Source organism: Brienomyrus brachyistius, chromosome 3 (genome assembly GCF_023856365.1).
Source record: "Brienomyrus brachyistius isolate T26 chromosome 3, BBRACH_0.4, whole genome shotgun sequence".
NCBI lineage: Eukaryota > Metazoa > Chordata > Actinopteri > Osteoglossiformes > Mormyridae > Brienomyrus > Brienomyrus brachyistius.
The window spans coordinates 28,452,283-28,478,680 of NC_064535.1; the positions used below are offsets into that span (position 1 = coordinate 28,452,283).

The following is a 26,398-nucleotide window of genomic DNA, read 5'->3' on the forward strand; positions in this document are numbered from 1 at the left end:
TCCCCTTCTTGTTTCTTGAGACATCCAGGAACAGCATAAGTGACTGGGATCTGAAGTAAATTGCTCTCAAAACTCAAGACTCAATTATTTATTGTCAACACATCCATGTTACAAGTACACAGTGCACTGAAGTACCATCTCCATTGGGCCTCCTATAGTACTACACAAACACAAATACAAAAAATAAATGTATAACAACACTTTACAATAAAATTCAATTAAAATATAAAAAGTATACAATAAAGGTTTCAAATAATAAAAACTAAATTGGTTAGGAAGTGGGATTGATTGGTATTGAATCCCTTTGCATTTTCGTGTCCAGTTTTCATAGCTCTTTAATATCAGTCAAAACAGGAATTAATAATCCGTATTTCTGAGATATTCCTTATGAAATAAAATAAAGACCAAAGATTCCATGCTCCACACCCTTAAAAACCCTGAATTGTATCTCCATGCCTTTGTTGTTTTTGCAGTGCCATGGTGATAAATGTATCTACAAAGCTGTTGGTTTAGTGGTCATGTGGTTTAGCCGACCCTTGGTACCCACAAAGAAAGTGCCTGGTCTTTAACCCTGGAAAAGCACCACATAAGTACATGTGTTTGGGAGCAGATGACACTAAGGAGGTCAGTGGATTGTTCAGCTCTGCCCATTAAATGAGTTAGAAGCTGTGCAAACCAGCTTTAAAATATGTGTGAGTTCCTTGTAACTGACACTATCAGACCTCCCCCCCCCCCCCCCCCGCCTACCCCACCCTTCTCTGTGTCTTGACATGACGAAACATCTTGCAGAGCCTTTCACAAACCAGCTAAAAAAAAAAGTGGTCCTTTAATTTAAGGAAGTGTTATTTCCTGTACAAAAGGGTACTAAATATTGCATAGTTGTTTATTAAGTTAGACTGAATCCAAGTTTTTGTCATTGGTAGCTTTTTGATGGCCACAAATGAATATGAATATCATGCTCCACATAAAACCGTGGATATGATTTTGTTCTATAGAACTACATGGTTTTGTGTGGGTATAATGTTTTGTTTACAGTTCAGCTTTGCTGTGTTTATTTTCGCTTCTGATTATTACACAGATTGTTGCTGTGTCCAGGAAGGGGGGCAGACTGAGGATGGATGCATGCATGCATCCATTATTATACAGTTCAATTACTGCCTTATCTAGGAATGCTACAGTTTGCTATATAGCCATTTTCACTTTTAATCCCCCCTGGAAGGGTGATGCACACTTACTGTATGTCATCATTGCTGGTGTAACATGTTTGGAACGCCGCATTATTTCAATTTGTAGGGAAACCTTGAAATGCTCCCAACACAGATATTAAGATCCTAGTATGAGTCTGAAGTAAGAGACTTAAACTAACCTTAAAGAATGGTATGTGACATACAACAGCCAATGGGGTATTGTGTAACTATCCTACATTCAAACAGACTTCAACAAACTACCCCTGCCAGCTCTCTTGATAGGTGGTCATAATTTACGTTGCATAATTTACATTACAATAATTCCTAGTGTGAAACGTATAGGCGTAAACTAGATTTCAAACAGCACCTAAACGATCAGGAATGGCTGACACTTTTATTTTGTCCACACTTAGTATTAAATTAAGATAAATTAGCTTCACATATTTTGACCATAAAGCCATTGCCTTGATCAATAAACTATTCTATTGTTAAAAAATTTGAAATTAATTACTAATCTGGAGAGTTTTACAAATAAAGCAGGACTTTCCAAGAAATGTGGGTAACATATTCCAGTTGTTAGTTAATTAAATTAAGATCTGTTCTCAGCTACAGATAATAACTGTGTAGGGAGTCGAGCATATGACTAGAAATAATTATGCTTAGAAATATTTGAAATAAAAATTTGTATATTTCAATTTTAAATGCAATTTTTAACATCATTTACACAATTTTCATGTTTATCTGAAATTCACTTCCACACATCTTTTCCCTGAGACGCTTTGTATACACATGAATTTAACGTAGTTTAAAATTCAACTGAACTATATGCACACGTCTCATTTTACACAAAGCTGCATTTTACAAAAACTACAGTGGACCAATTATAAGGGGTCTAAGGGCTTAGAAGCTAGTCCAGCCAGTCCGTTAATGGCTACATAAAACACCAAACAGCAACATAAGTTAAACAAGTAATACTGCATGTCTGCAAGTCTAATTAATTACGGTCCATATTTCCTGATATTGTTTGAACAGGAAAATATCACAGGAAAAACGTCTTGATCAGATACCCAGTCAAAGTGATTTATGAGAGTAGAAAAAAAGGTAAAAATTTGTACCTTTCCTTGTCACTTGGGCTGTTCCCTCAAGGGTCTGCCAATTATACCCTTAGCTGTTGGTAACTTTACCTTTTAAGGTACAGAAATGGACTCTGAGGAACATTTCTGTACCATTGATGGTACATTAATGTGGTTTGTACATCTGGGATGTTCCTCAGAGTCAATTTTTGTACCTTCAAAGGTACAATTACAAGGGTACAGACTGCCCCAGTGAAAAGCAAAGGTACAAATTTTTTACCATTTTTTTCTGAGAGTGTAATGTACAACACCAATTCAGGCCAGGCCATAGAGTTATCACGCAGTGTAATATTTCAGTCACTCATAACCTGCAATAAATATACTGATGTGAATCTGCAACTACTTATTAAAACGAAAGAATCTCATTCTCCACATCTCCATATGGAGCAATTCCCTGCATTGCGAATCTCTCGTAACTCAGACAGCACACACCCACCCATCTATAACTACGTCTGTCTTCCTTTCTCCGCGAATGTAAAAGTGCAATATGTTCCCTAAGCGCCAGTGTGACGTTTAATAAATTCACTTCCTAACTCTAGATCCGTGCAACTAAATCGTGCTCCATGCAGAAAAGTGAAATTGCAAGGACGGATCCTGAAAAAAAGATCAAATACACAAAAATAATATTAAAGTAAAAATTTTCATAATTTTTCAAAATTTTCCCAGATTCATTTCCTTATGGTACTGAAGGCACATAGTCAAAAAGTACCAGTAAGACTTTGCTGAGAGGCACTGCTGGAGCAGTCGCACTCCTGCACTTACTGGATAGGCTCCCCGACTGCGCGGAGCCGCTTCCTCCCAGACCAGCGAATACGAAAGTGCCTCGCAGAGGCCGCTTCGGTTCCGCACCCAGGAAGGAGTCCGGATCATGCACTGAAGCGATAATTTCCCGCAGAAAGCCATCGTCGTCCCCGGGAACCTCGATCACCCCCCCTCCTCATCGCGCTGTCATTCTCCGCGGGGAAACAAAAAACATGCTTTCTGCCTTTCAGGGACTTAACTTTCGCGCTGGAGAAGTGTCTGGGTGTTTTGAAGACACGTTGAAACGTTCCTAAGAAGGTGCTCATTACTTTCACGCCAGAAAGGAGTGCATGCGTCCTAACCTGGGAGATCAACTGGAGCAAATTTGGAAGAAAAATGTCCGATCAAAGATCAAGCTTTCTCCACAAAGGAGACATCGTTTCACTGTATGCGGAGGCACGGTGAATGGGTTTATAAGCACTTTGGGGTGAGCTCCTCTCTTACTAAATGGCTGCTGAGTGGTTTTGTCATGCTTGTTTCGGACGTTTTGCTTTATTCCTTTGACAGGTGCCATCGCGTTTGCACCGCCCAAGAGCTTTTTTGGAAAGATCAGACACTTTCGAAAAAGTTTCAAAGTGATTAACTTTATTTCCTCCAGTCTAGGGCATCAGAAGTAGGAAGTAATTTCAAGCTGTTGACAGGCCTGACAGTTGCCAACTACAAGTCCGACAAGCACGCCTCGTACTCCGCGCACATTTAACGGGAATGCAGTATAAGCTGGTATTTTAAAGTAAAACTTTGCTGGGAAGCCACTTTGAGAAATGCATCGGCGGGTTCAGCAGCTGGATCCTGTAATGTTTTTAGTTGCAAGACTTCAGTCTTTGGCGGCAGATTACGGTCCGTAAAAACGTGCTGATGTTTAAATACGCAGAAAGTGCAGCAGATTGAAACTTCTTCCAGGAAGCCAGCTTCGGGTAGTTTTCTTAGTTTCTCTGACAGGTTTAGGCTGCGTTTCTCTTTGATACATCAATAGAGGATATCACTATTTCACATCTAACCAGTTTAGAATGCAAAGTCTTTATCAAAAATTCTATTGTGAAACCATTGATTTTTTTACATGCCGTTGTGTGTGTTTGTGTGTTTAATTAAGACTACATAGTCTCTAAAGAGAAACATCCCCCTGACTTTTGTTGTTACTCCAAAACAAATAAAATAGGCAGCCAGAATGCGTGTGAGTAATATATAATATACTCCCTGATCCGGCCTTGCCGTGCAGACTGTAAAACTATACCGTTACTGTGGTTTTCAGTCTCCCTTTCCATGACTCGGGGTTTCACGCCAACCTCAGCTATACCCAACATCTTCCTATCAGGTTAATGGCATCCCTGGGGGTGGACCGTACCCCCACCAAAGTGACTGCCCTACACGTGTCTGTCATCTGCTAGAGATAAGTAGGCAGTGATGAGTCAGAGGATGCATTAGAGAAGGATGCCATCCATATTTATGACAATTTGGCTCCTACACCTTGAAGGAAGGCTATGTATTAGGAGAGACGGTACTTAATTGGGATGTAAGTTTTTTTTGGAATCAAAAAATCATCAGCTATATTCCGAAGTTACTCAAAAATCCACCCAGGATGTTATTGCCACTTCCAGTGCCCTGTGCCCTTTCTGGCTTCATTTGCGCCTTTCGGTTTTGGTGCATGCAAATGCCACTTTGGGTTTATCATTTATCGAATGCAAAGCGAGTTAGCGCCGTTGCTTTTCGGTGGTCTGTTAGATCTTTGCTTGTGTGTAACTCATTTACGACTCTGAACAGGACAGACGCCTGACCATTGGATCTTAATGGAAGCTTTTTGGAAGTTGTTAGACGTAACTCCAGAGTGCATTGCTTTTGTTTCAACGCAAAGGTTAGAGCATCAGGAATGTTCTGGAAAAATGTGCGATGACCCCCCCCCCCCCCCCCCACTACTTGGGCGTTATTGACGTATAGTGTGCCCCTCCCCCAGCTGGGTTTGATTTCATCGAGCCAACCTCTTATAAACAAGGTTGCACAATATTATACTAGCTTGCCTTCTAAAATAAAGTGATAAACTTGATAATTGTTGTTGATTATGTGTCACATAGATTTGTGGCGTGTGCAGAGCTTCACATAAATGCCAAACTGAGAAAACATGTTGAAGTTGCTACAGTGATCATCTGTTATTTTTTTTGCATGTAGGAAAGTCTTTTTTTTTGTTGTTTTGCTGTCTATTGTATATCAGTGCTTTGTATGGATATTACAAATAAGGATGAGTGGAAAGTGTAAAATGTCGCTTAAATGTGGTGCATCTTTTTAGAAGAGAATAGATGCTATTCTCACCCCACTACGTTGGGTCAGCTATAGTTAATACCCAGAAATAGTCTTTATATATATATTTAAATATATAAATTTATATATATAATTTTTTTTTAATCATACAGTGAATTATGTAGTACCCAAGTTAAGTTTACTCATTCTTTACTTTTAAATGAGCCATTTCCGAACTGTCTTTTTCTGACACGCAGTAATAGTGATATAATTGCCTGTCAGTGAGCTGTAAGGGAAGCGATGTGTGAGCAGAGCCGCTGTTGATTCACGTTTAAACCAGACTTCAGGGCAGGTTTGCCACTGTGGCTTTACTCCTGAATGAACCTCTAAGCGTTTCTCTATTTTATGTATATACTGTAAGTTTTCCGTGACATTTTCAGTTTACATACTACCTACTAAGTTTCTCTGTAAGTATGAGTGAAAGCAAGTATGCTGGGAAAGCCAGTAATCCATATTAAAACAGGATAATAGCAACTAATGGTAATAAAAACGACGGGGATAAAACACAGCTGGTGGTCAGACCCCTAGTCATCATCATCATAATAATAGTAGTAATAATATTAATATAAAAGGAGAGTCCTGTGTTTAATTGTGAAAAAAGGTTCCCTCAAGGGTCTGCCAATTGTACCCTCAGCTGTAGGTAAATGTACCTTTTAAGGTACAGAGCTGGACTTTGAGGAACATTTCAATTCCATTTACGGTACATTAATGCTGTTTGTACCTTTGGGATGTTCCTCGATACTGTAATGGTAACATAGTTAGTATTTAATATTTGCCGTAGTAATGTGTCTCTGCTTTTTTCGTTTTGGTGTCCTGCCTGTCGGCCAGGGCCAGCTGCAGACCCCGATTCAGACGGGAGATTGCAGGGGTGTGCAGGCGTATCGGAGCACTGTGCTCGCGGACCCGGGGAGGACGCGCCTTTCCCGAGTATGAAAGTCCTGCTTCCCGAGATCCCCGTGTGGGGTTCGCTGATAGTGGGGTCCTGTTGAAAGAATTTCTCGGGAACATTGATGTTCATTGTTATGTTAGGTTATCAACTTCCTTTGTTTCCTGAAAGCGGTCCTTGAGTTCAATCCAAGGGGAGTTTTAGGTCCTGAGAAGTGGGAAGCAGGATTGTCTGTCTGTCTGTTTCTGTCTGTATCTCTGTGTATATAGTGTGTGAGTGTGTGTGTGTGTGTAACATTGTGGGAACCAGATTTATCCAAAGCCTGTAACTTTTCACCTTGTAGGGACATGTTGTTTTCGGCCACCATAGGAGGAAACTCAATTTCACAAAATTCTGTCAGTGGTTAAGGTTAGGGCTGGGTAGGGGTTAAGGTTGGCATAGTAGTTGGAATTAGGGTTTTTTCCCAAAGAAATGAATGGAGAGTCCCTATAAGGATATAGATGCCTGAAATGTTTGTTTGTCTGTGTCTGTGTCTGTGTCTGTGTCTGTACATGTATCTGTGTCTGTGTTGACTCCTCAGCATTTCTCCAACTCGCAGGTCTGCTGTGTCTCCTGAGAAGATGCTTTTATGGATCATCATCCCATAACGCCATGTGATGCAGACTGCTGAGTTACACATTTAGTTTTTTCTTAAACGTCTCTCTTCCCCCATCATTCCCAGTGACGGACGGAACCATTACTTGCTTCAGTGCCGCTGGAGTTGACTGTGAACAGTGGCCCTCTTAATTAAAAAGGCTGTGCGTTTTGGGGGTGCTGCAGGTTTTGGGGGCACGTGTCACTTAATCTGCAAAGCTGTGCCCAGCGCCGGACGTTTCTAGGTGCCCTTGCAGAAAGCAGGCCGCTTGCAAGGCCTCTGTTGACATTAGTCTTTCCCTCTGATCTTAGTACACATTCGTGAATAGTGAACACAAAGGTACTGAGGTTTCCACCACACACTGGTGTCATGCACCATTTACTCTTCACGGGAAGTAATACCCCACTTCTTTGTCATCTTTGTCAAGTGGTAAAATCTGCTTTTATTGACAGATTTCAAATCACAGCTGCAAAATGTACGACATTAATATTGACATTACATGTTATACACTTGACTTTGTCCTATTGCAAGGACTGGGACAATCGGCAGGCTTAAGACCTTAAGTTAGGCCAAAACATTTTTTTCTCTGTCACAGGAAACATAGCTGAGCAGGTTTTGCAGGTTTAGTAATCTGTCCTTTTTGAGATTATCTAGAATATTTAAAGAAGAAAAAAAAACTGCTTTTACGTGAGCACTGCATGCGTGTTTTCGTCCTTGCTGTCAGAATTGCTCACAGGCTGTTTGCTTTTGGAGAAATTCAACAAGAATGACGGGATAAAAATAGAACAAGAACTGGTCACCAAAAGACATTCTACTTCCACTGTATGAAAATATTTTGGGTCCCATAGAGACGATATTGAGCAAAAGCAAGTGATTTGTCAGCACTATTTTGTGTTGTTTTTTGTTTTGGCTGAACTGATGGCAACGCCACCGATTGCTTAGACAGACTCTGTTGGTAGATAATGTTATATTTTGCTGTAGTTCATGTCGGGTAAATTTCAACTCCTCTTTTGTTTGAAAAATATCACAATATTAATCGCAAAAATTTCTAATATCACAATGGATGCCGAGACTTAAAACATCCACATTAGTTTGCAGCCGACTTTACCTCGTTGATGAACCGAACCGCTCTGATTAGTTCTCCGGAATCTTCTCTTTAGACGCTCTGTGTGTTCCTGTGAGAATGGCCCCATGTTTGGGTGCTCGGGGCAGACTAAGGGTCACGGTAATGAACCTTGAACAGTTGAGATTACATACCACGTGGCTGGATGGGTTGCTGCGTTAGAGTATGTATGCTTGCCAGTTTTTCTCCCGAGAACTGTGCTTACCATCGCCGGCCTGTTCAGACCGTTCTGGCATTCTGCTTGGGTGTGAGGCTTTTTCCCTGCCTTAACCCTTCCTGGTTATCCAGGGACTTTTGCATAATCCCTGTCCGGGTTGGTTAGACCTGGAACTATCCTCCAGTGTTTGCGGCCTCCTGACCCTTGTCTGTTCCCATGGTGTTTCGGCCGGCCTGCTTTTGACAGCTTGTCAAAAAATCTGTCACCGCCTCCCTATGCATGGATATGTTCATCTGAGATGTGTGTGTGGGCTCACCAAGGTCTCGCAAACAAAGCTGCCCTTGTGTGCCAGGGAGTAATGGCCACCCTGGAACGTCAGTGAGTCGTTCCAAGCAGAAGTAAAAAAATGCAGCCTTGGGCAAAGTGTCTTTAGTCGTTTTAGCACCGAAGTTCCAGATCCTGGTCCCTGTTTACAAGATCCTGGGCTGTCTGGCCTGTGAACATCTGTAGTTCCTGGCAGTTTTAATGTGTCGCTTTCCACTTTGCACAACAGGAACTGGGAACTTTATGCCAAACAAGCATGGGAGATGCAGAAAGCTCGTAGGTCAAATTTCACACGCAATTTCCTAATAAACTACATCACCACACCAAAAACAATGGAGGATGAACAAGTCTTTAGTAATTGGGGGCATCAGTTGCACTCAAAACAGGACACAGTGTTTAATTTATGTTTTATTTATATGACCTGTGACATGTTTATAATTCTTATTAAATCTGCTTAGCAGATCAATCTTTTGTTTCCACAGAATATAAAACAACGTATAATTATCCCACTAATTAGACAAAGGTATATTGGTTATTGATTGAACTTCCTGATGCAGAAATATGGAGATGCAGGCAAAAAATGCATTGATGCGTTAAATGTAATTCAGGTACAAAAATTAATCCATCTGCTCAGTTTTTGCTCTGGTACTTCTATCTCTTTTCCCTGCACTTCCGTGTAACTCCCAAGTTAGCGGCAGTGCTTGTGGTCAGCCAGTCAGCAAGTTTATCACTGTAAGGGCCTCCCAAATAGTGTTTGAAGGGAAAGTTCCTAGTCTGGAGTAGGTACTTTAAAGGGTCTCGGAACTGCCTCCAAGGAATTACAATTGGGAATTACAGTTCCTGCGATGTAAACACCACAAAAGTTCCTGGTTCCTGAAAAAAATGCTAGCTATGGGCAAACACCTTTTGTTGACTGGCCCTGCAGGAATTAAGGCCCCCCTGCACACACAAATCATTTGAATGTGGCATTCTGCTTCTGGAATAAGCCATGTGATGTCGTTCCCCCCCCCCCCCCCCCCCCCCCCCCCCCCCGCCAGGTTGGTGGATGACAGATGTGTGGTGCAGCCTGAAGCTGGAGACCTAACCAACCCCCCCAAGAAGTTCAGAGGTAAGTCAATCAGGGTGTTCTCGGCACTGAGCTACTGTTTCAGGATGTCGGATCCACAGTCACATAACTGGAAAACACAGTGAGACTGAGGTTACATTAAACCACTTTAAAGTTTGTAGAAAGTTAAGCTCTTCAGTTATAATTTGCATATGTGAGTAGTCTGATGCCAGTGAAGCTTGCTGATGAGTATTAAAAATGAACAGCATACAGTATGAAGAACCTGTAAATTATTACTTCTCATTCATTTCTTAAATCTCCCTAGTTGTTGCGTGTAGCCTGTTTAAAATTCCACTTATAGGGTTACAATATACTGGGCAACGTTTTGAGCAATATTGCTTGGCATTGTTGCCCAGGCACTTTACCACTGATACTGGGCAACAAATTTTTGTTTGAAAAAGTTTAATCGGCAGTGGGTAACATTTTGCGATCAGCCTGATCCAGATAAGTTGCCCTTTGTCTCACCTGGTTTCCTTGGTAACATTGCTCAAAACGTTGGCCCTGTTTATCATCACCTTAAAAGAGTAATTTTCAGTTACACCTTTTTTTTACGTTTATTGATTTTAGTGTTTTTGCTAGTCCTGTTTTCATCCAGAATTAGTGTGTTAATCCCCTACCCATAAGCAATGGACGCCTCACGTCAGCTGATCTTCATTCCTGATTGCTTGACGTCTCCGTGTCACTCCACCCGCCAAGGCTGCACTCTCCTCTACCTCTTGGTTAGCTGACTGTACCTCCATTGCATGGCAGGGCAGAGTTTATTTAACAGGCAGGATCCCTTTGCCTGCTGTAGCTTGACGGTCTGAGATTTCCCAGACTGCTGCTGTTGGGTTACCTCAGCTGTAGCCGGGTTCTGCAGGAATCACAGGTTCAAATGAGTTTATCTTTATAAGTCATCTTTCGTAATGAAAAACTTTGCTGATTTTTTTCTGTTGTGCTTCTCTTTCTTATAAAAGGGGCCCTATAATGCTTTTCCGGTTTTCCCCTTTCCTTTAGTGTGTTATATAGCTTTATGTGCATATAAATGGTCTGCAAAGTCTCAAGGCCCAAGGTAGACATTGAAGGGAGTAACCCTCACCACAGAACCCACTCTTCTCTAATCTGCCTGAAACGCCTTGTTGGAATTCCAGCCCTTACTTCTGTGACATGGTGAGGTCACCTCAAAACACAATCCTTATTGGCCACCTACCTTCAAGGATCTGTCAGCGGACTTCAAGACAGAGGTGGAACATGTAGGGCACGCTGAGCTGATTGGAGGCGGGGCTTAAAGCTCTAATAGAACATTTCAGACAGCTATAGACAGATTGACAGATGCACAGTATGAGAAAAAATTATGTGGTGGAACATTAAAGCATGTAAATCTAGTCTTGTAGACCCCGAAAACTAAATTATGAACACTGCAAATGAGCATAATAGGTCCGTTTAGTAAAGTAACTGACATAATTTTGGCTTGCTGGTCACATCTATACCATAAAGATAACCTCACCTCCCCCTCTCTCTCCAAGACTGCCTGTTCAAGGTCTGTCCCATGAGCAGATACTCGGCGCAGAAGCAGTTCTGGAAAGCCAAGCAGGGGAAGCAGGGCAATAACACCGAAGTGGACTTGCTGAAGAAGTTACAGGTATGGGGTCGCGACCCGGGACCCGGGGTTTACGGCCGTGCTGCTGAGCCTGCCAGACCCCCCCCGTCTGAAGCTCAGAAACACAGCGCTAATCAGAATGCATCATCATCATCATCATCATCAATACTATACTGCATTTATAATGCAGCTTAAATTAGAACTTGCGTTTGATTAACTGACGGAATTCAGAGACTGGAGTAGGTTTTGTATAAATTAATCGTAAAAGGTTATTGTAGCATTTTATGAAAGTGCCAGTAGCTCAAGGTATGATGACTCCACCAAGGCAGGATGCTAATCCTGACTGCTTTCGCTGGCCTTGGTGCTCTCTGATCGCTCACTGCAGTCTGTTCCTCCATTCTGCCTCAGAGGTCTTGCCTTGTGTCCTTAACAATAAGAATTAAGCGACATTTTTCTTAAATAAACTCTTGAGTTTTAGTGCGGCTCGTCCTTTGAACTCTGAGAAAATGCCCTGTGTGGAAGGGAAATTCTCATGAGGCAGATAGAAATGAAAAAAATGAAGAAAAGAGGGCGTCATCCATCCATAATGACCATGAGAAATGTCACATGTGGGTGACTGTGGGACACAACTGTGAAGAACCTATTAATAAGACATTAGTATAATATTTTATATTAATATATCTAACAGAGATCAGCATGTGGCTCAGTGGGCTATATCTCTGTGTCTGATCGGAAAGTCGCCGGTTTGAGTCCTGCTTCAGTCACATGGTTGCACGTCTGTGGGTCCTTGAACCCTTCACCCCCCCGGCTCTCTAGGCACTGCTGCAGGCGGCTGCCCTTCACTGCCAGGCTTGCTCTCGCCTACATGTGTGTCTTTGTCATGGGGAGTAAGATATGGCAGGCAAAAAGACAAGTTCCTCACACAGATCAATTATTATTGTTGTCGATAATATATCACTGTTTACAAATTGTGTCCATTTAAATAATTAGTAGTTTGGTCAGTGTATTTAACACAAAAAATAAAAGAATTATGATCACTCGTGACAACTGTAGTTTATGATCGATTGTAAATAAAATGTTTGAATCTGTACTGGTGAATGACTTTTCCACATATGAAATTTATACTCGTAGCTGTACAGTTTTCTTTCAGATCCCAGTCTTTGGTCTGGGGTCTGGGCATCCTAGCATATGATGGAAGTCAGGAACAGAGCAGAAGCTGCAGGAGGGCCGCCCTGGCCGAGGGTGGGGGATCTGGGTGTGCTTTATTGTCTGCTCGCACACTTCTAAGCTCCCTTGGCTCTGAGACGTCCTGGGAGGCCTGTTGGGCCAGTTTCTGATCCAAAAATCTCCTGTTTCCAGCATGCGGCCGAACTGGAACAGAAACAGAATGAATCAGAGAACAAGAAGCTGCTCGGGGAGGTGGTGAAGTACAACAACATCATCCAGGTGCACCAAGGCTCACTGCTCGGCTCTCTGAACTTCTGTCCTGCACCCACCGTTTCTCTGTAATCTCTACATCATGTTACACTGGATGTTTGACATGTATCACTGCAGTGTCACATTCCTGCAGCTAAGCTACGTTTCTGCCTCCTTCTCTTTGATGTACTAATTGATAACCTTTGCATGGAGGAGTAGATTTTTACCCAGCAGGGATGATTTCTGGGATTTAGATTTTAAAGTGCGGGGCGTAAGATGGGCCATAATTCATGCAGAGGGGCCAACCTACTCATTGACTAATGATATGTTTTTGAAACACTGAGTGATAGGTCAGACGGTACTCTGGCAGCCAATCGGCATTCAGCTGGGGGCGGGTCTCCCGTGGCTGCGTCTTTGCCTATTGAGTAGGTGTGTTGGGGATTCTGATAAGTAGACTGTTAGTCCCGCATGAGCAGAGTACAGAATTTCCTGCTTTCAGCAGGACAGAAGTTCAGTCAGTCCCATTACTGGCATTCAGGTATCCAGTTTAAATAGTTATTTTAAAAGCACATAGTATTAATACCTCTACGGGCCTAAATGTGGACTCATGGGTAACAGGGGTGAATCGGCGTGTGCCAGTGGCTCTGTCAGCTTTACCTTAAGCCCTAACTTTGCCGGATGCTCTACTTCAGTGCTGCTTGAGGAAGAGACTTAAACATGTTATCTGGTTAGAGAATCAATTAGCCTGACGGGTCAAAATGAACGGGCGGTCGCATTCAAACCCGACATCTGTCCTCTTAGGTTCACACTTCCAGCACTAAGATCCTACTTCATACGATTCAGGGTACTTACCTGCTTTATGATAAGTGGCTGCCTTCACAGATAAACATTTTGTCCCAGTGACTATAATGGTAATCGGAGATGCGTCTGTGGTTTCATAAGAGATCAAGCCTTATACGTTGAAAGGTAGGACCTGTTCCTGGTAGTGAAATGGCAGAACCTTTTTAAAGCACAGGCTTGAACCCCATCCTCAATGTCTGGCTTAGGTTTCCTTGTTATTGCATCTAAAACCACTTTAGTTTACACCCGCAGACGCTCCATGTTTTTGCTCACTGGGAACTGGGAGGACAGACTATGGGTTCCTGATTGGCCGGACTGGGAAACACTGGTTTACACAGTTTTTCTGGCATGGGTATTTGTGTTAGATTTCCTGGGTGTATCGTTTTACAGTATATCCAAGTGTCACCACAATGTGATAAAATCCTGTTGTTTTGATATTGTGAGGACCACTTTTTTTGGTCTCCACAAGGGAAAATTGAATTTTATAAAAATCTTTGACTGCAATCAAAAAAGTCAAAAGTGCCAAAAGACGTGTATTTTGTTTGGTTACTTATGGTTAGGGTTAGGGTTAGGGTTAGGCTTGTCATTGTTGGAATTAGTTTTCCCCATACAAATGGCCCCCACAAATAAATTAATACAAGTGTGAGTGTGATGATTTAACTATTCATTGTTTTCTCCAGCCTTGACTTTTGTAGATTCTGGATATTTGGTAAAGCTTGTCTCTACCCCCCCCTTCTCCTCTGTGTGTGTGTGTGTGTGTGTGTGTGTGTGTGTGTGTGTGTGTGTGTCTGTCTGTCTGTCTGTCTGTCTGTCTGTCTGTCTGTCTGTCTGTCTCTGTCTCTGTCTCTGTCTCTGTCTCTGTCTCTGTCTCTGTCTGTGCGTGCGTCTGTGCGTGCGTCTGTGCGTGCGTCTGTGCGTGCGTCTGTGTGTCTGTGTGTCTGTGTCTGTGTACACACTCTACTTCTGGCCAGCTGTTGCACATCAAGAGCAACAAGTACCTGACGGTGAACAAGCGGCTGCCGGCGCTGCTGGAGAAGAACGCCATGCGTGTTTCCTGGACCCTGCGGGCAATGAGGGCTCCTGGTTCTACATCCAGCCCTTCTGGAAGCTCCGCAGCGAGGGGGACAACGTAGGTCCAGGGCGGCCTGCCTCTGCCCTCTAACATCTGCCTTTCTGTCATATCCCGGTTATATTGCATTGTATTTGTAGCGTTTTGTTTTCTGAAAAGCATCGCTAACACTAAGGGTACAATCCTTCTTTTGGGAAAGCACCATTCATTTGAATGAATTAATTTAGCTAAAAAACACACCAGAGGAGATCACACTAAGCTACTGGGGCTTTTTGAGACCAGTGATGAGTTAAGGGGCTCAGTTCAGAGCTGGAAATTCAGGGGGGGGGGGGTGGCACTGCAGAACCAAGGTGTTTGTTTCCTGTGTGATTCCTTGGGGCTAAATGCACGAAACAAGGGATCAGGATGCTGTTTCCTTAATTGGAAAGTTAAGCTTTGAAAGGCCGACGTCTCCGGGCAGGTGAGATTCAGAGGACCTGCGAGGCTTGTAGCTGCTAGATCAGGACAAAGGCTTTAGAATAAGGTGTTTTTTTTTTTAAATAGGTTATTAAACTTTAAAACACACCTGGCATGCTGTATTGACTAAATTAATTATGCCCCCCCTAGTCATTAGGCAAGAGGAGATGCTTCAGTGTGGTCCTCCGGCAGCTTGTTTACTGCGGACTAAAGGGCCCTAGTTTACAAGATAAAGGAAACCCATGGGAACGAACATGCTTAAAAATAATAAAAATAATTGATTGTTTGCTCTTTTTAACACTCTATATATTTTTTTTATGGATAGTCTGCTTTGGCCTGTATAGGAAACGGTTATCTATGTTCACACCAGTGGTGGTCGTATTTATTAGAGATGAACTAGCTCGTTCGGCTGTTCCGCTGAGGTGTTACTTTGGCTGAGAATCTCTGCCGTCCTTCCAGCTGACTGTCTGTGTCATGATGTCTGTTTTAACAGGTGGGGGCTGGCTGTGTGCTTTTTCTAAGGCCAGCCCTGGTAAACAGATCGCTATCACTGCACCCCTATGTTAGATTGCAGATTTACGGCATTGTTGTGTGGCAATCGGAACGTCTTAGACCGGCACAAGTTGGTTCTTATTCCTGTTATCACATGAAGGTTTAAACAAATATTTGTCACCCAGGGTTAATGGAAAGGCAGAGATCTTTCGTCGGCGCATGCTAAAGAATCATCCTTGCAATTCTTTTTTAGAAAGTAGCTAATGTGTTAGCATTAGCGTGATTAAGAGGGTCCCTCTGATTCTGCAAACCATCCTCTTGACTGTTCACCAGTTGCATTTAGTCCTCTGAAGGTCTAACCCCCCCCACCCCCCGTTTCTTAGTTCCAGTGCCCTTGTACATTTATTTTTTGTTTAAATGCAGATCTGCATCTACAGAGGCTTCAAAGCTAAGGTCGACTTATTTTTGCGGTTCATTAATGTGACTGGTGTCTCCTCCTCCACCCCCCGCCTGCCCTCTAGCCTGAAGCACCTGATGGGGAAAGGTATTCCACCCAATAGTGTGGCATGTGGCGTGAATGACCACCTCCACCCGCATGCTCTCATTGGTTGTTCTGGTCTTATCATTTCACGCAAACTGTAAGGCAGATACCCCACAGCCATTCTCTGCACTGGTGCCGACTTTGTGTTTTAATTCCCACTGTTAAGTTGGGGCAGCATGTGGCTCCATAGGTTAAGGCTCTGTGCCGTGGATCTGAGGGTCATTGGTTCAAATCCTATGGTCTGCAAAGTGATTTCATTGGCTTTCATTGGGCCCGTAAGTAAGACCCTTAACCCAAACCACTCCAGGAACCAGCAGACCCTCCTTTCTCAATTATCACTTTTGATAAAAGTGTCGACTAAATTAATCTCTAATTAATTCCTTAATTCCCAGTATCATTCAGATCAATATCATAGTTACATTTTGCACAGCATTTGGTTAGCTGAAGCATACTTGTCTGAAGAGAGAAATCAAGCAAATATGTTGTTAAAGGACATGTTTATTTCTGATCAGACATGCATGCTTCTGAGAGCGCTCACTGACACATGCTCCTGGAATGTGCCTAGCTTCAACCTGTCCTTCCAGAAGGTTCCTGCTCCGGGTTTCCGTGTCTTACTTCCGCGACGCACTAAAGCTGGAAAGTGAAGGCGAAACTGAATAACGGAATAACCCAGAGCTAAACGTTCTTGTTTCAGTGGATTTATTGTAAAAGAGAGTTTAAAATGAAATTCACTGTGACTGCAGATGCGTCACAAATGACAAGGTTGCTGGATTCCCCTTTCTGGATGTTAGACGGAGCCGGCTTACTATCTGATAATCATCGTTTCCTGGTTTGAGCTCCATGATCGAATACACAAGCATGAATGCACAGTACACTGTTACCTAAGCTGCAAGAAAAGGACACAATCACGAGGTATCACAATTACATGCCGCGAGCCCTCGTGTGTCCCCCGCCTGTCTGGGTGGCCGCTGTCCCGGGTGTGTACACCATGCAGACCCCGTCCTCCTGCATGCTGGTCTGCGGTGTGCTGCGCAGCCGAGGTTGAAGGTTCAGGGTTACTTTCTTGTCATCAGCATGACATGTATGCTTCATACATGTGCAAAGAGTGATGAAACGATGCTTCTCCATGGCCCCGGTGCAACATATAGTAACATATAGTACATTAACATCACAGGAACAGGGCGTACAAGGTGTAAACAGGCAGTAAATGAATAGTGCAGAGATAATGACTAGTGCAGGGATGTAAACTTCATATGATTTGTGCAGTTGCTCGAGGCAGTTGGCAGGATTTACCCCAACGTAAGACACTACAAAGTGCAGTAACAGAATAAAAAAACAATTCAGTACAAACAATAAATGGACAGGATGATAAATAGGCAGCACATAATTCCAGCTTGTATCAGTGGACGGACGTAACCATAAAGGACATAAACCATAATGGCTGGTATCGCACATGATTATTATATTGCACAGGTCAGTTGTAGCACTAAATTCACAGTGACAGAAAGTTGAAATTTATAGTTGTAAAATTCACGATGCTAAAATGGATGCATAACGTGGCAGTGGACAGTTTGTAATCACCTGTGTTCAGCCTCACCTGCTTGTCTTCGGAGAGTCTTATCTCCTGTAGTTCTGCTCTCCCTGTTCCTGTCTGGCTTTTCTCTCTTGCCTCTCACTGGTTTGCCAGTGGGCAATGATACTGGTTTGTTGGTAGTGTTCTCCTCCCTTATCCGTTACTAGCATACCAGTGTGTCCCTTACTGGTTTGTTCCCATGTCCTGCCCCCTCACACCCCCCTCCACCCCCGCTGTGTCCCACACCTCTGAACCATTCTCATGGGCCTGCAGGTGGTGGTGGGAGATAAGGTGGTGCTGATGCCCATGAATGCGGGGCAGCCCCTCCACGCCAGCAACATCGAGCTGCTTGACAACCCCGGCTGTAAGGAGGTGAGCCCCCCCCCCCCCCCCCCCCCCCCCCACACACACACTTACGCTGTTGCATCCCCCCCCCACACAGCCATGGATCTGAGCCTTTCCTCTCAATCTCTCCGCAAACGGCAGGTCAATGCTGTGAACTGCAACACCAGCTGGAAGATCACCCTCTTCATGAAGTTCAGCGACTACAGAGAAGACATCTTAAAAGGAGTAAGTCCAGATACTAGGACTTCCACCATTTCTTCTGGAAAATATGCAGTTTTTTCAGTCTTGGTTGATGACATGGAATAAGTAGCTTTTCACAGTCTTTGGTAGTCTTTGGCATAGACTGAAACTGCAGACCACGTTTCCTGGCAAGCACATATACAGGTAGCAAAACTACGGGATCAAACCCTCCCTCGAAGTTACACAGACCTCCCTCAGCATTCATTTCTGTCTACGGGCCTATATCCTGGTGTTAAGTACCAGGAACCCAGTAAATTCAGTAGTTGATGTAGAAAACACTCTTTGTACATGTTGGCTATGTGGTTTTGGGTGTATCTTCATTATCATGCCATCTACAGCTATTGACCTGTAGTCGTATATAAGGCCGCTGACCCCCCCCCCGCGTTCCCCGCTTCAGGGCGATGTGGTGCGGCTCTTCCACGCCGAGCAGGAGAAGTTCCTGACGTGTGACGACTACAAGAAGCAGCAGCATGTGTTCCTGAGGACCACGCTCCGCCAGTCTGCCACCTCCGCCACCAGCTCCAAGGCACTCTGGGAAGTGGAGGTGAGTGTGGAGCCTTGAGAAAAGGTCGAGGTAGATACACGTAGTTATTAATACATTTCCCAATAACTGCTTACCAGTGATTCAGTCCGTTCCAATTTATTTTTATATAGCGCCTTTCACAACAGTTGCCCCAAGGTGCTTGAAAAGTATGTGGCAACCCATTATTTTATTATTTATAAATCGTTTATACAGAATCATTTATATCATCTGTGTCATTTATACAGAATGTGCATGAAATAAAAAAGGGAAAATGGACAAAGAAAGACAAAGGACAAGGGATGAGAGGATACATAGTATATAACAGAGGTGGATAGTTCAGGTCCAGAAAGTTAAAATCCGGACCAAGATTTTATTTCAGCCAAGCAGTTGATTACTCTTCCTCTGTGATTCTTTATGTTCAACTAATTGGTGGAAACAAAACCTTGGTCTGGATTTTTCCTTTCTGGACCTGAACTATTTACCTGTTATTTAATATATAGTTTTAAGAATTAATTGATCTTCTTCTCCACGACGTACCTTCTTATGTTGGAAAAGTGTTTGTTTGCTGTACCTGCTTCTTTATAGCCATCAGCCGTGACCTTTTCTCCTGCAGGTGGTGCAGTATGACCCCTGCAGAGGGGGGGCAGGCCAGTGGAACAGCCTCTTCCGCTTCAAACACCTGGCAACGGGGAACTACCTGGCTGCCGAGGTGAGGGTCGGCTCCTTCCAGATATGTTCCCACGGCTTCCCTACTCTTTGACCTCTGACCCAGCCAGAAGGTCTTTCTGGAAAAGTCTCGGACGGTTCGTGTCACGTCGGGCCGAGAAAGAACCAAATATGTCGTAGTGCTTCCTGCAAGGACTTTGTGAGGCAAGATGATACAAAGCTCTTGTTCCAGTGAGGTGTCATGCATGAATTCATTGTCTCCATTTCTAAATAATAATAAAATAAAGTTCCTGTGAATGGTGTGGCCTGCTTCTCGTGAAGCTTGCAGCGGCACTGCCAAACCGGTGATGTAATCGGCTTTTGGAAGATTGGCCCGTTCCCGCGTTCGTCACGATATGGAACCCAAAAGTGGGTCTGGAACCCCATCCCGAACGTACATGTGTTTTCAGTTTCATATCTACGGTTGTATATCGGTGATTGAAGCTGACTTATTGTCTCATGTTGCTGACATAATAAAAACGGATTACCGGTACCCTCATTTGGTAATCTCCTTCCTGGCATGTTAGCGGGGGAACGTCCTGACTTGTTCTCTGCAGGTATGAACATTTAGGCGCCAATTACCAGGTCGATGACCTAATCGGAACAGGACGGACCAGTTCGAGGGGTGGGGTGACACATCTGTGTGTCTTCTAACCCTTAATAACCGTTACATGCGCTGTGAGATACCTCTCTCTGCCTGCTCCATCCTTGTATGCCTGCGTGGCTGTCCCTGCGGTCTCAGAGAGTTACCTGTTTGACCGCGAATTCACATTGCAGTCGGCGTGTAATTGCAGATGTTGTACCCAAAGCCTCAAATTGCCTGGCACATCTGCTGAAATGTGGATTTTGCAAGCAGACACGCATTTAACCCTCTTATGAGGACATGTCTTACAATATGTATGTATTATAATGTTTTTTGAATCCTTACGGCAGGATTCGGCTCTTGGTACAGATCTGGTTTGTCTGCCATCATTGTATTTGCAGTTCCAGTGGTTTTGCATTTAAACCAAAGCAATGGAGCATGGAGCTGGCATAAACGCTTATTATTTCTCGACAATTCAGCGTTATTTATTTAAAATACAAAATGTGTGACGTGATGATCACAGATGTCCTTGGAGTGACCTCCTCTCCAAACACCCCCCCCCCCCCCCCAAAAAAAAAAACTCCCACACTATTGAAATGGGAGTGAGATGCACGATGTGAGACTACCAGCAGAGGGCAGTGTTCACGTGAAAATGCTTTGCCTGTCGACTAGCAGAGAATGATCCGACCGGCCCCTAATTTTACTCTTAGACTGTTGGCTTCTTTGTTTAGTTCACATCGTTTAGAAACTTTAAATTGAAGTTTGATTTCGAAAGTCGGAGTGGAGCCGTCATGGGTACCTAAAACCAGCATTGCAGTGTTAAGTATAAGCCTCCTAGCTCACTGCTCTTATATGCTGCTGTCAAGAAGCTTTAATCTGAAGGGAAACTAATTCTTTGCCGGGTTCTTTTTAAATTTCAATTAGTTTAAACTTAAATGCTAAATCTTACAGGATTTCGCTTTGTAGGGAATGTCAGGGATGGTGTTCCGTGTTTGAAAGTTCCCTTTCTTTGCAGGTGAATCCGGAGTACCGGGACGAAGGCACGGAGCCCAGCACAGTGGTGAGTCGCGGCCGGCAGGCCCACGGATCCGTCGGTTCTCCGGTTCTGCGGAGGCTCCCCGCCCGTCAGCGCCAGCCGCACCTGAGTTATGCAACCGCGCAGACTCCCACTCTCTCTCGCATGAAGGCGGAGGCAGCGGGCAGCACAGCGCCCCCGACGGAGAGCCCCTCCCCCCGCGCTGACGCATTAGTATTCTGCGAGGGCCGCAGCGGCTGCACCGTAGACGGGGCTTCTTACATAACGTCTGCGTCTGGGGGCACCCAGGAGAGCGGGAGAACGTGCTGTCTGCACGAGCCCCCGGAAAGAGTCACCCGCTCGGGGAGGGGGGGGGGGGGGGGTCGAACGTGAGAGTGAGCGAGAGAGGGTGGGAGATGTAGACAGAGATGGAGCAGAGATGAGGAGAGAGATGGAGCAAGGGAGGGAGAACGGAGAACAGGACTGTGTGGAGGGGGCACCAGGGAGGAAGGAGAGAGGTTTGGGGCTGCTGATTATTAACCTTTCATATCTGTAGCAATTAGACGGTTCCTCCTCTGTGCTCTGTATTCCCAGCCAGCTTGCTGCCTCCTCGGCGAAACCCGTCCAGATTCTGGGCGTCGCCGCCTCGCCGGGCTTTTTACCGCAGTGCCACTTAACGAGTCCTACGAAGGGCACCGGCACCGACGGGCGGGAGCAAATTAGCAGTGATGACGAATCACCTCCGTAGTGTTTTACATAATGCTGGGCTAAGCTCCTCCAATTATGAGCACTCTGGCCTTCACAGGTGAATATAGATGAGCGCTTAATTAATTCTCAGCCTCGCTCTGGAGACGCCGTCTTACCCAGCTAAATGTTAGCCCCATTCAACTAAAAGCGAGCAGCCATGCTCGGTCCTAATCGTGCTCCATTTGATTTCCGCACTAAGAGAATATTTCAATCGGTTAGCATCTCATAGCGCACGCCTCCGCTCCCAAGTCGGCCATAATTAGTGATTGTGTGTCCCCCGATAGGGCTTGTGTTATGCTCGTGTAGCGTCCTGTAACACGAATGTCAAACTTTTCACGTGAATGTTGTTTGGACACTGAAGCAATTCAGAGCTCTGGGTTTCTCCCTCCAGCGTTGGGGGGGGGAGGGGGGATGAGCTGTCCGCTGAGAGCAAGCAGGCTCCGCTCACTGCAGATGCAGAGGAAAGGGATTTGGATCTCTGCAGTCCCCTGCAAGCTTACTGGCTCAGCCAGGCGGAGAGATGACTGATCTGTATGTGACTGAGGCAGCGAGAGGCTGCGTGTGTGTCTTTGTAAGAGACCCTGCCTGTGATCGAGGGTCTGAGCGGTCATGTGTGCGTGGTACGTGTAACCGGTGTCTGCTCGCACTCACGCGTAGCTCCCAAACATCTCTGTGGTGCCAGATTACATCCTGTGGGTCCTCTCCCCCAGACGGATGCCGACACCCCAGCCTCGAAGAAGAAGCGGCCGGCCGCGGAAAAGATCGCCTATACACTGGTCTCGGTGCCCCACGGCAATGACATCGCCTCGCTGTTTGAGCTGGACGCCACCACGCTGCAAAGAGCTGACTGCCTGGTGCCCAGGTCTGCAGCCAGCGTCATTCAGCCCCGCCCCCCGCAAGCCGTCCCACATTCCCAAATAGCATGACACCTATCATATAGCCAGCGGTCTGTCCAATAAGCATTAACAGCAGAGCCCTTTATTGGTCAAAAAAGTCATGTGATGTTGTCGCCCACTCTAGCCTGGGAAATGGCAGCCTTTTTGGCCCCCCAACGGGGCGTGGCAGGTATTGAGTGGAGTCTAAGCGGGGTTCTGCATTTCAGGAACGCGCAGTGCCCCGGGCTGATGACTCTGGTCTCTGGAGTTCCCGACTCTCCGACACTTTCTCAGCTGTCCTACAGCTGTCTCTGTAATTAGATTGGAATTCTCTGTGGTTTTGTTGACTCTCTCCTTGAGATTGTCTTCAGATATATATAGACCATTACAGACTGACAGGCCATATAAATAAAATATAATTTTTCACTCTGAGTGCTGAAGAGTGCATATGAAGGCGTTCTGACTCCAGATTTTTTAATGTTAGCTTCCTTCCCCGACATCCCTTCCTTTATCGTTGTCTTCAAACACTTGGCAAGATCAGCTGAGTTTGCCTTTCGTTCCAGGAACTCCTACGTGAGGCTGAGGCACCTATGTACCAACACCTGGGTCACCAGCACCAATGTCCCCATTGACACTGAGGAGGAGCGGCCCGTCATGCTGAAGGTTGGCGCCCATGTGACCAACTCTGGCCACACCCACTTTCTGTCACTTCTCAGCCCTCTGGTTTTGCCCAATCCTATCAACACGTGAGCCCAGCCATCATTTTCAGTTAAAAGCAAGCCCCCCCTTCTACCCTCCCCCCCAGCTCTGGCCTTATACCCCTCTGTCAGCCTAAGCACAGATTACGTAGTTAATTAAAGCAGTGATAATAACGTCTCATTTAATTGCCATAATCTATTTATTGGGAAATGAATTACGCTCGCACTAGTCGTTCTACTGATGTGCTAATCTTACTTTCAGTTTAATAACAGGTCACACATTTGGCTTTTTGGAAAATGCTATGAGTTCCATGGAGTCCTGTTTGTGATGATTATATGTGACCTGTGATATGGGTGGAGGAACCCCGTTATGTTAATGCTCTGCTTGTCTTACCTCGCTTCTCCCAAAGATTGGCACCTGCCCTAAGAAGGAGGACAAGGAGGCATTTGCCATTGTCTCCGTGCCCCTGTCTGAGGTGAGGGACCTGGACTTCGCTAACGACGCCAACAAGGTGCTGGAGTCCACCGTGAGGAAGCTTCAGGAAAGCAACATCTCTCTGAATGAGAGGAGGTAACAGTGCTCTCGGACAGTGGTCGTGTGCAGTGTGGTCGTGTGCAGTGTGGTCGTGTGCAGTGTGGTCGTGTGCAGTGTGGTCGTGTGCAGTGTGGTCGTGTGCAGTGTGGTCGTGTGCAGTGTGGTCGTGTGCAGTGTGGTCGTGTGCAGTGTGGCCGTCCAGCAGGTTGCTTATTCACTGAGTGATCCTTACAGATAGCCAATGCTGTGTCTGAGTCACGACCAATCAAGTTCGACTCAAGAACAATTCAGTAGGGGGGTGTATCTCAGCCGAGAACAGGTCCATTACTGAGTGAAAAAAACGCACGTTAAATTCTATCATGGAAAAGCTGTAAATTGAAGACTAAACATATGCTATACCTTAATTTTTTATATTTAAATAATTTATTTAAAATAACCAACAACTAAGAAATTAATGATTTGTCAAAGGTAACAGAAACACTCTATCTGTCTATCTATGCGTTGTGATGAACGTTTAAAATTGTCTCTGGAAACAAGGAATATGATTAAAATGATGCCAAGTATCAAAGGCTTTCTTAATTCAACAAAATGTTTTATTAAGCGATTTTGTTTTTCATTTTCTAAGAAGTTCACACACAGCGTTCAGTGACAGATCCTCTATGTAACACACTATGTTAAATATCTGTGATGATTCGGGCTCTATACTACGACCATGACATGAATCTTTTGAGAAATACAAGTGCTGTGAACATTTTATTCTAAAACGTGCACGATGGGGTGTTTAGGCTCCTGTGTCTGGGAAACTGGTAGTTTGAGTCTCATTTCCAGCAGGGGAGTCACACCACCATTAGGGTAAGACCTTGAAACGCAGCGACTCCAGGGGTGCTGAACATGCACTGACCCTGTGGTCTGATCCCAAACTTCACTGAAACCTTTGTCTCTCTGGAGACCAAAGTGGGTGATGTGGAAATGAGAATTTTGGACACTGGGATGAATGAAGTACGACAATAACCATTATTAAAAATATGTTGGCCAGCTAACTGGATAGCTATCGCTGGGATTCTATGCAAAACACATTTTGGCTGAACCCTAGGCCAGTCATTGAAGCTCGACAAACTGAGTTTGCAGTTCCAGATGTCAGCAGAAATTGGACGTTGTGCCAACCACCTCAGTAATCGATGATTTGCAATATTTGCACCTCGCAGTGTGGGTGTCTTTTTTTAGAAACTCATTACTATGTGCTTTAAGCTCTGTCTTGAATTTCCTCTCTGCTGGTAAGGTAGGGTTCTGTCTTTTGTCTATTATCTACTAAACTCAGTTGAACCTAGATTCATGCGACTAGTGTTGCTGTTTCTGTAATACTCTGAAGTGTCTGCTGGTCTGTAGTAATTAATTCTCTCAGGTAACTAATCAACAGTAGTTACGGCTCAGTTATTGCTCAGTTCTTGGAGGCAGTGGAAAAGCTCTATTATGAGTAATCAAATTAGGGAGTTGCAGTGAAAACCTGCATACCTCACGGCCCGTTCTAGATAAGACTGACCACCCCTGTACTGTGGACACTGCAAGGTTTTTTTGAGTCACGAGTATTCGACTCAAATACGAATAAAAGTTCACCCTAGTAGGTGACGATTCATATGTGGACTCCAGACCACATTTGAGTACCACGGCTCTGCAAGTATCACAGCTGAATTTTCTGTATCATGCACAAATATACAATTGAATCTGGCCGACATTGTCGGTAGCTTGACGTTTAAGGTATCTTAGCCAAACTATTGTATAATCCTATTTTCTTTCAATCATGTGTCGCACATAATGAATGGTGTTAATCAAACACTTGCTGTGTATCCATGTGAGGAGCAGTAGGTGAATATGGGATACGAGAGCAGAGATATGAGATCATGGGCGCTGAAAGTGTCTCACCTTGTGCTGGCTGGCGCTGTTAGATTCATCACCAAGCTGCTGGAGGACCTGATCTTCTTCGTGGCGGGCGTCTCCAACAACAGCCAGGATGTGCTTTCTGTGGTCATCAGCAAGCCCGACCGGGAGAGCAGAAGCTGATGAGGGAGCAGAACATCTTGGCTCAGGTGAGCCCACGCATTACCCAGCTCATCTGCTCCAGCTAGCAAATCGGTGAAGGCAGACATATTGCTGCTGGAGAAATGCTGCATTATCTCTTTGCTAAATCGTGGAAGGAACCCTGTGCTTTCCAAACTTTTAACGGTTAAGTCAAACGTGGTAAAATTTATTGTGGAGATGTGAAATGGGACTGGGAGACCATTTGGATGTTTGTAAAGGAAGTGGGTTGGATCAACCAATCAGACCCCCCCCCAATAGATCTTCGGCATACTCAAGGCCCCTTTCGCGGAACGGGCCGATGGCCCCATGCTGAAACTGGAGGACCTGGGTGACCAGCGCTACGCCCCCTTCAAGTACATGCTGAGACTCTGCTACCGGGTGCTTCGGCACTCACAACAGGACTACAGAAAGAACCAGGCAAGGACACAGGGTCACGTGATCCCCGAGGCCC

The 26,398-nt window shown here is 44.7% G+C and overlaps 1 protein-coding gene across 1 annotated transcript in view; it reads left to right on the forward strand.

Annotated features, from left to right (window-relative positions):
* The first annotated feature begins 3,021 nt into the window (after window positions 1–3,021).
* Window positions 3,022–26,398, forward strand: part of itpr2 (inositol 1,4,5-trisphosphate receptor, type 2) — an 86,413-nt gene continuing 63,036 nt past the window's right edge. The window contains 18 exon segments of the mRNA XM_049007394.1: window positions 3,022–3,512; window positions 3,515–3,548; window positions 9,572–9,642; window positions 11,145–11,260; window positions 12,578–12,664; window positions 14,446–14,524; window positions 14,527–14,603; window positions 17,879–17,977; window positions 18,092–18,175; window positions 18,588–18,734; window positions 19,327–19,422; window positions 21,017–21,061; window positions 22,474–22,625; window positions 23,202–23,301; window positions 23,747–23,907; window positions 25,815–25,915; window positions 25,918–25,955; window positions 26,206–26,364. Of these exon segments, the coding sequence (XP_048863351.1) occupies window positions 3,458–3,512; window positions 3,515–3,548; window positions 9,572–9,642; window positions 11,145–11,260; window positions 12,578–12,664; window positions 14,446–14,524; window positions 14,527–14,603; window positions 17,879–17,977; window positions 18,092–18,175; window positions 18,588–18,734; window positions 19,327–19,422; window positions 21,017–21,061; window positions 22,474–22,625; window positions 23,202–23,301; window positions 23,747–23,907; window positions 25,815–25,915; window positions 25,918–25,955; window positions 26,206–26,364 (1,701 nt within the window). The 5' untranslated portion in view covers window positions 3,022–3,457.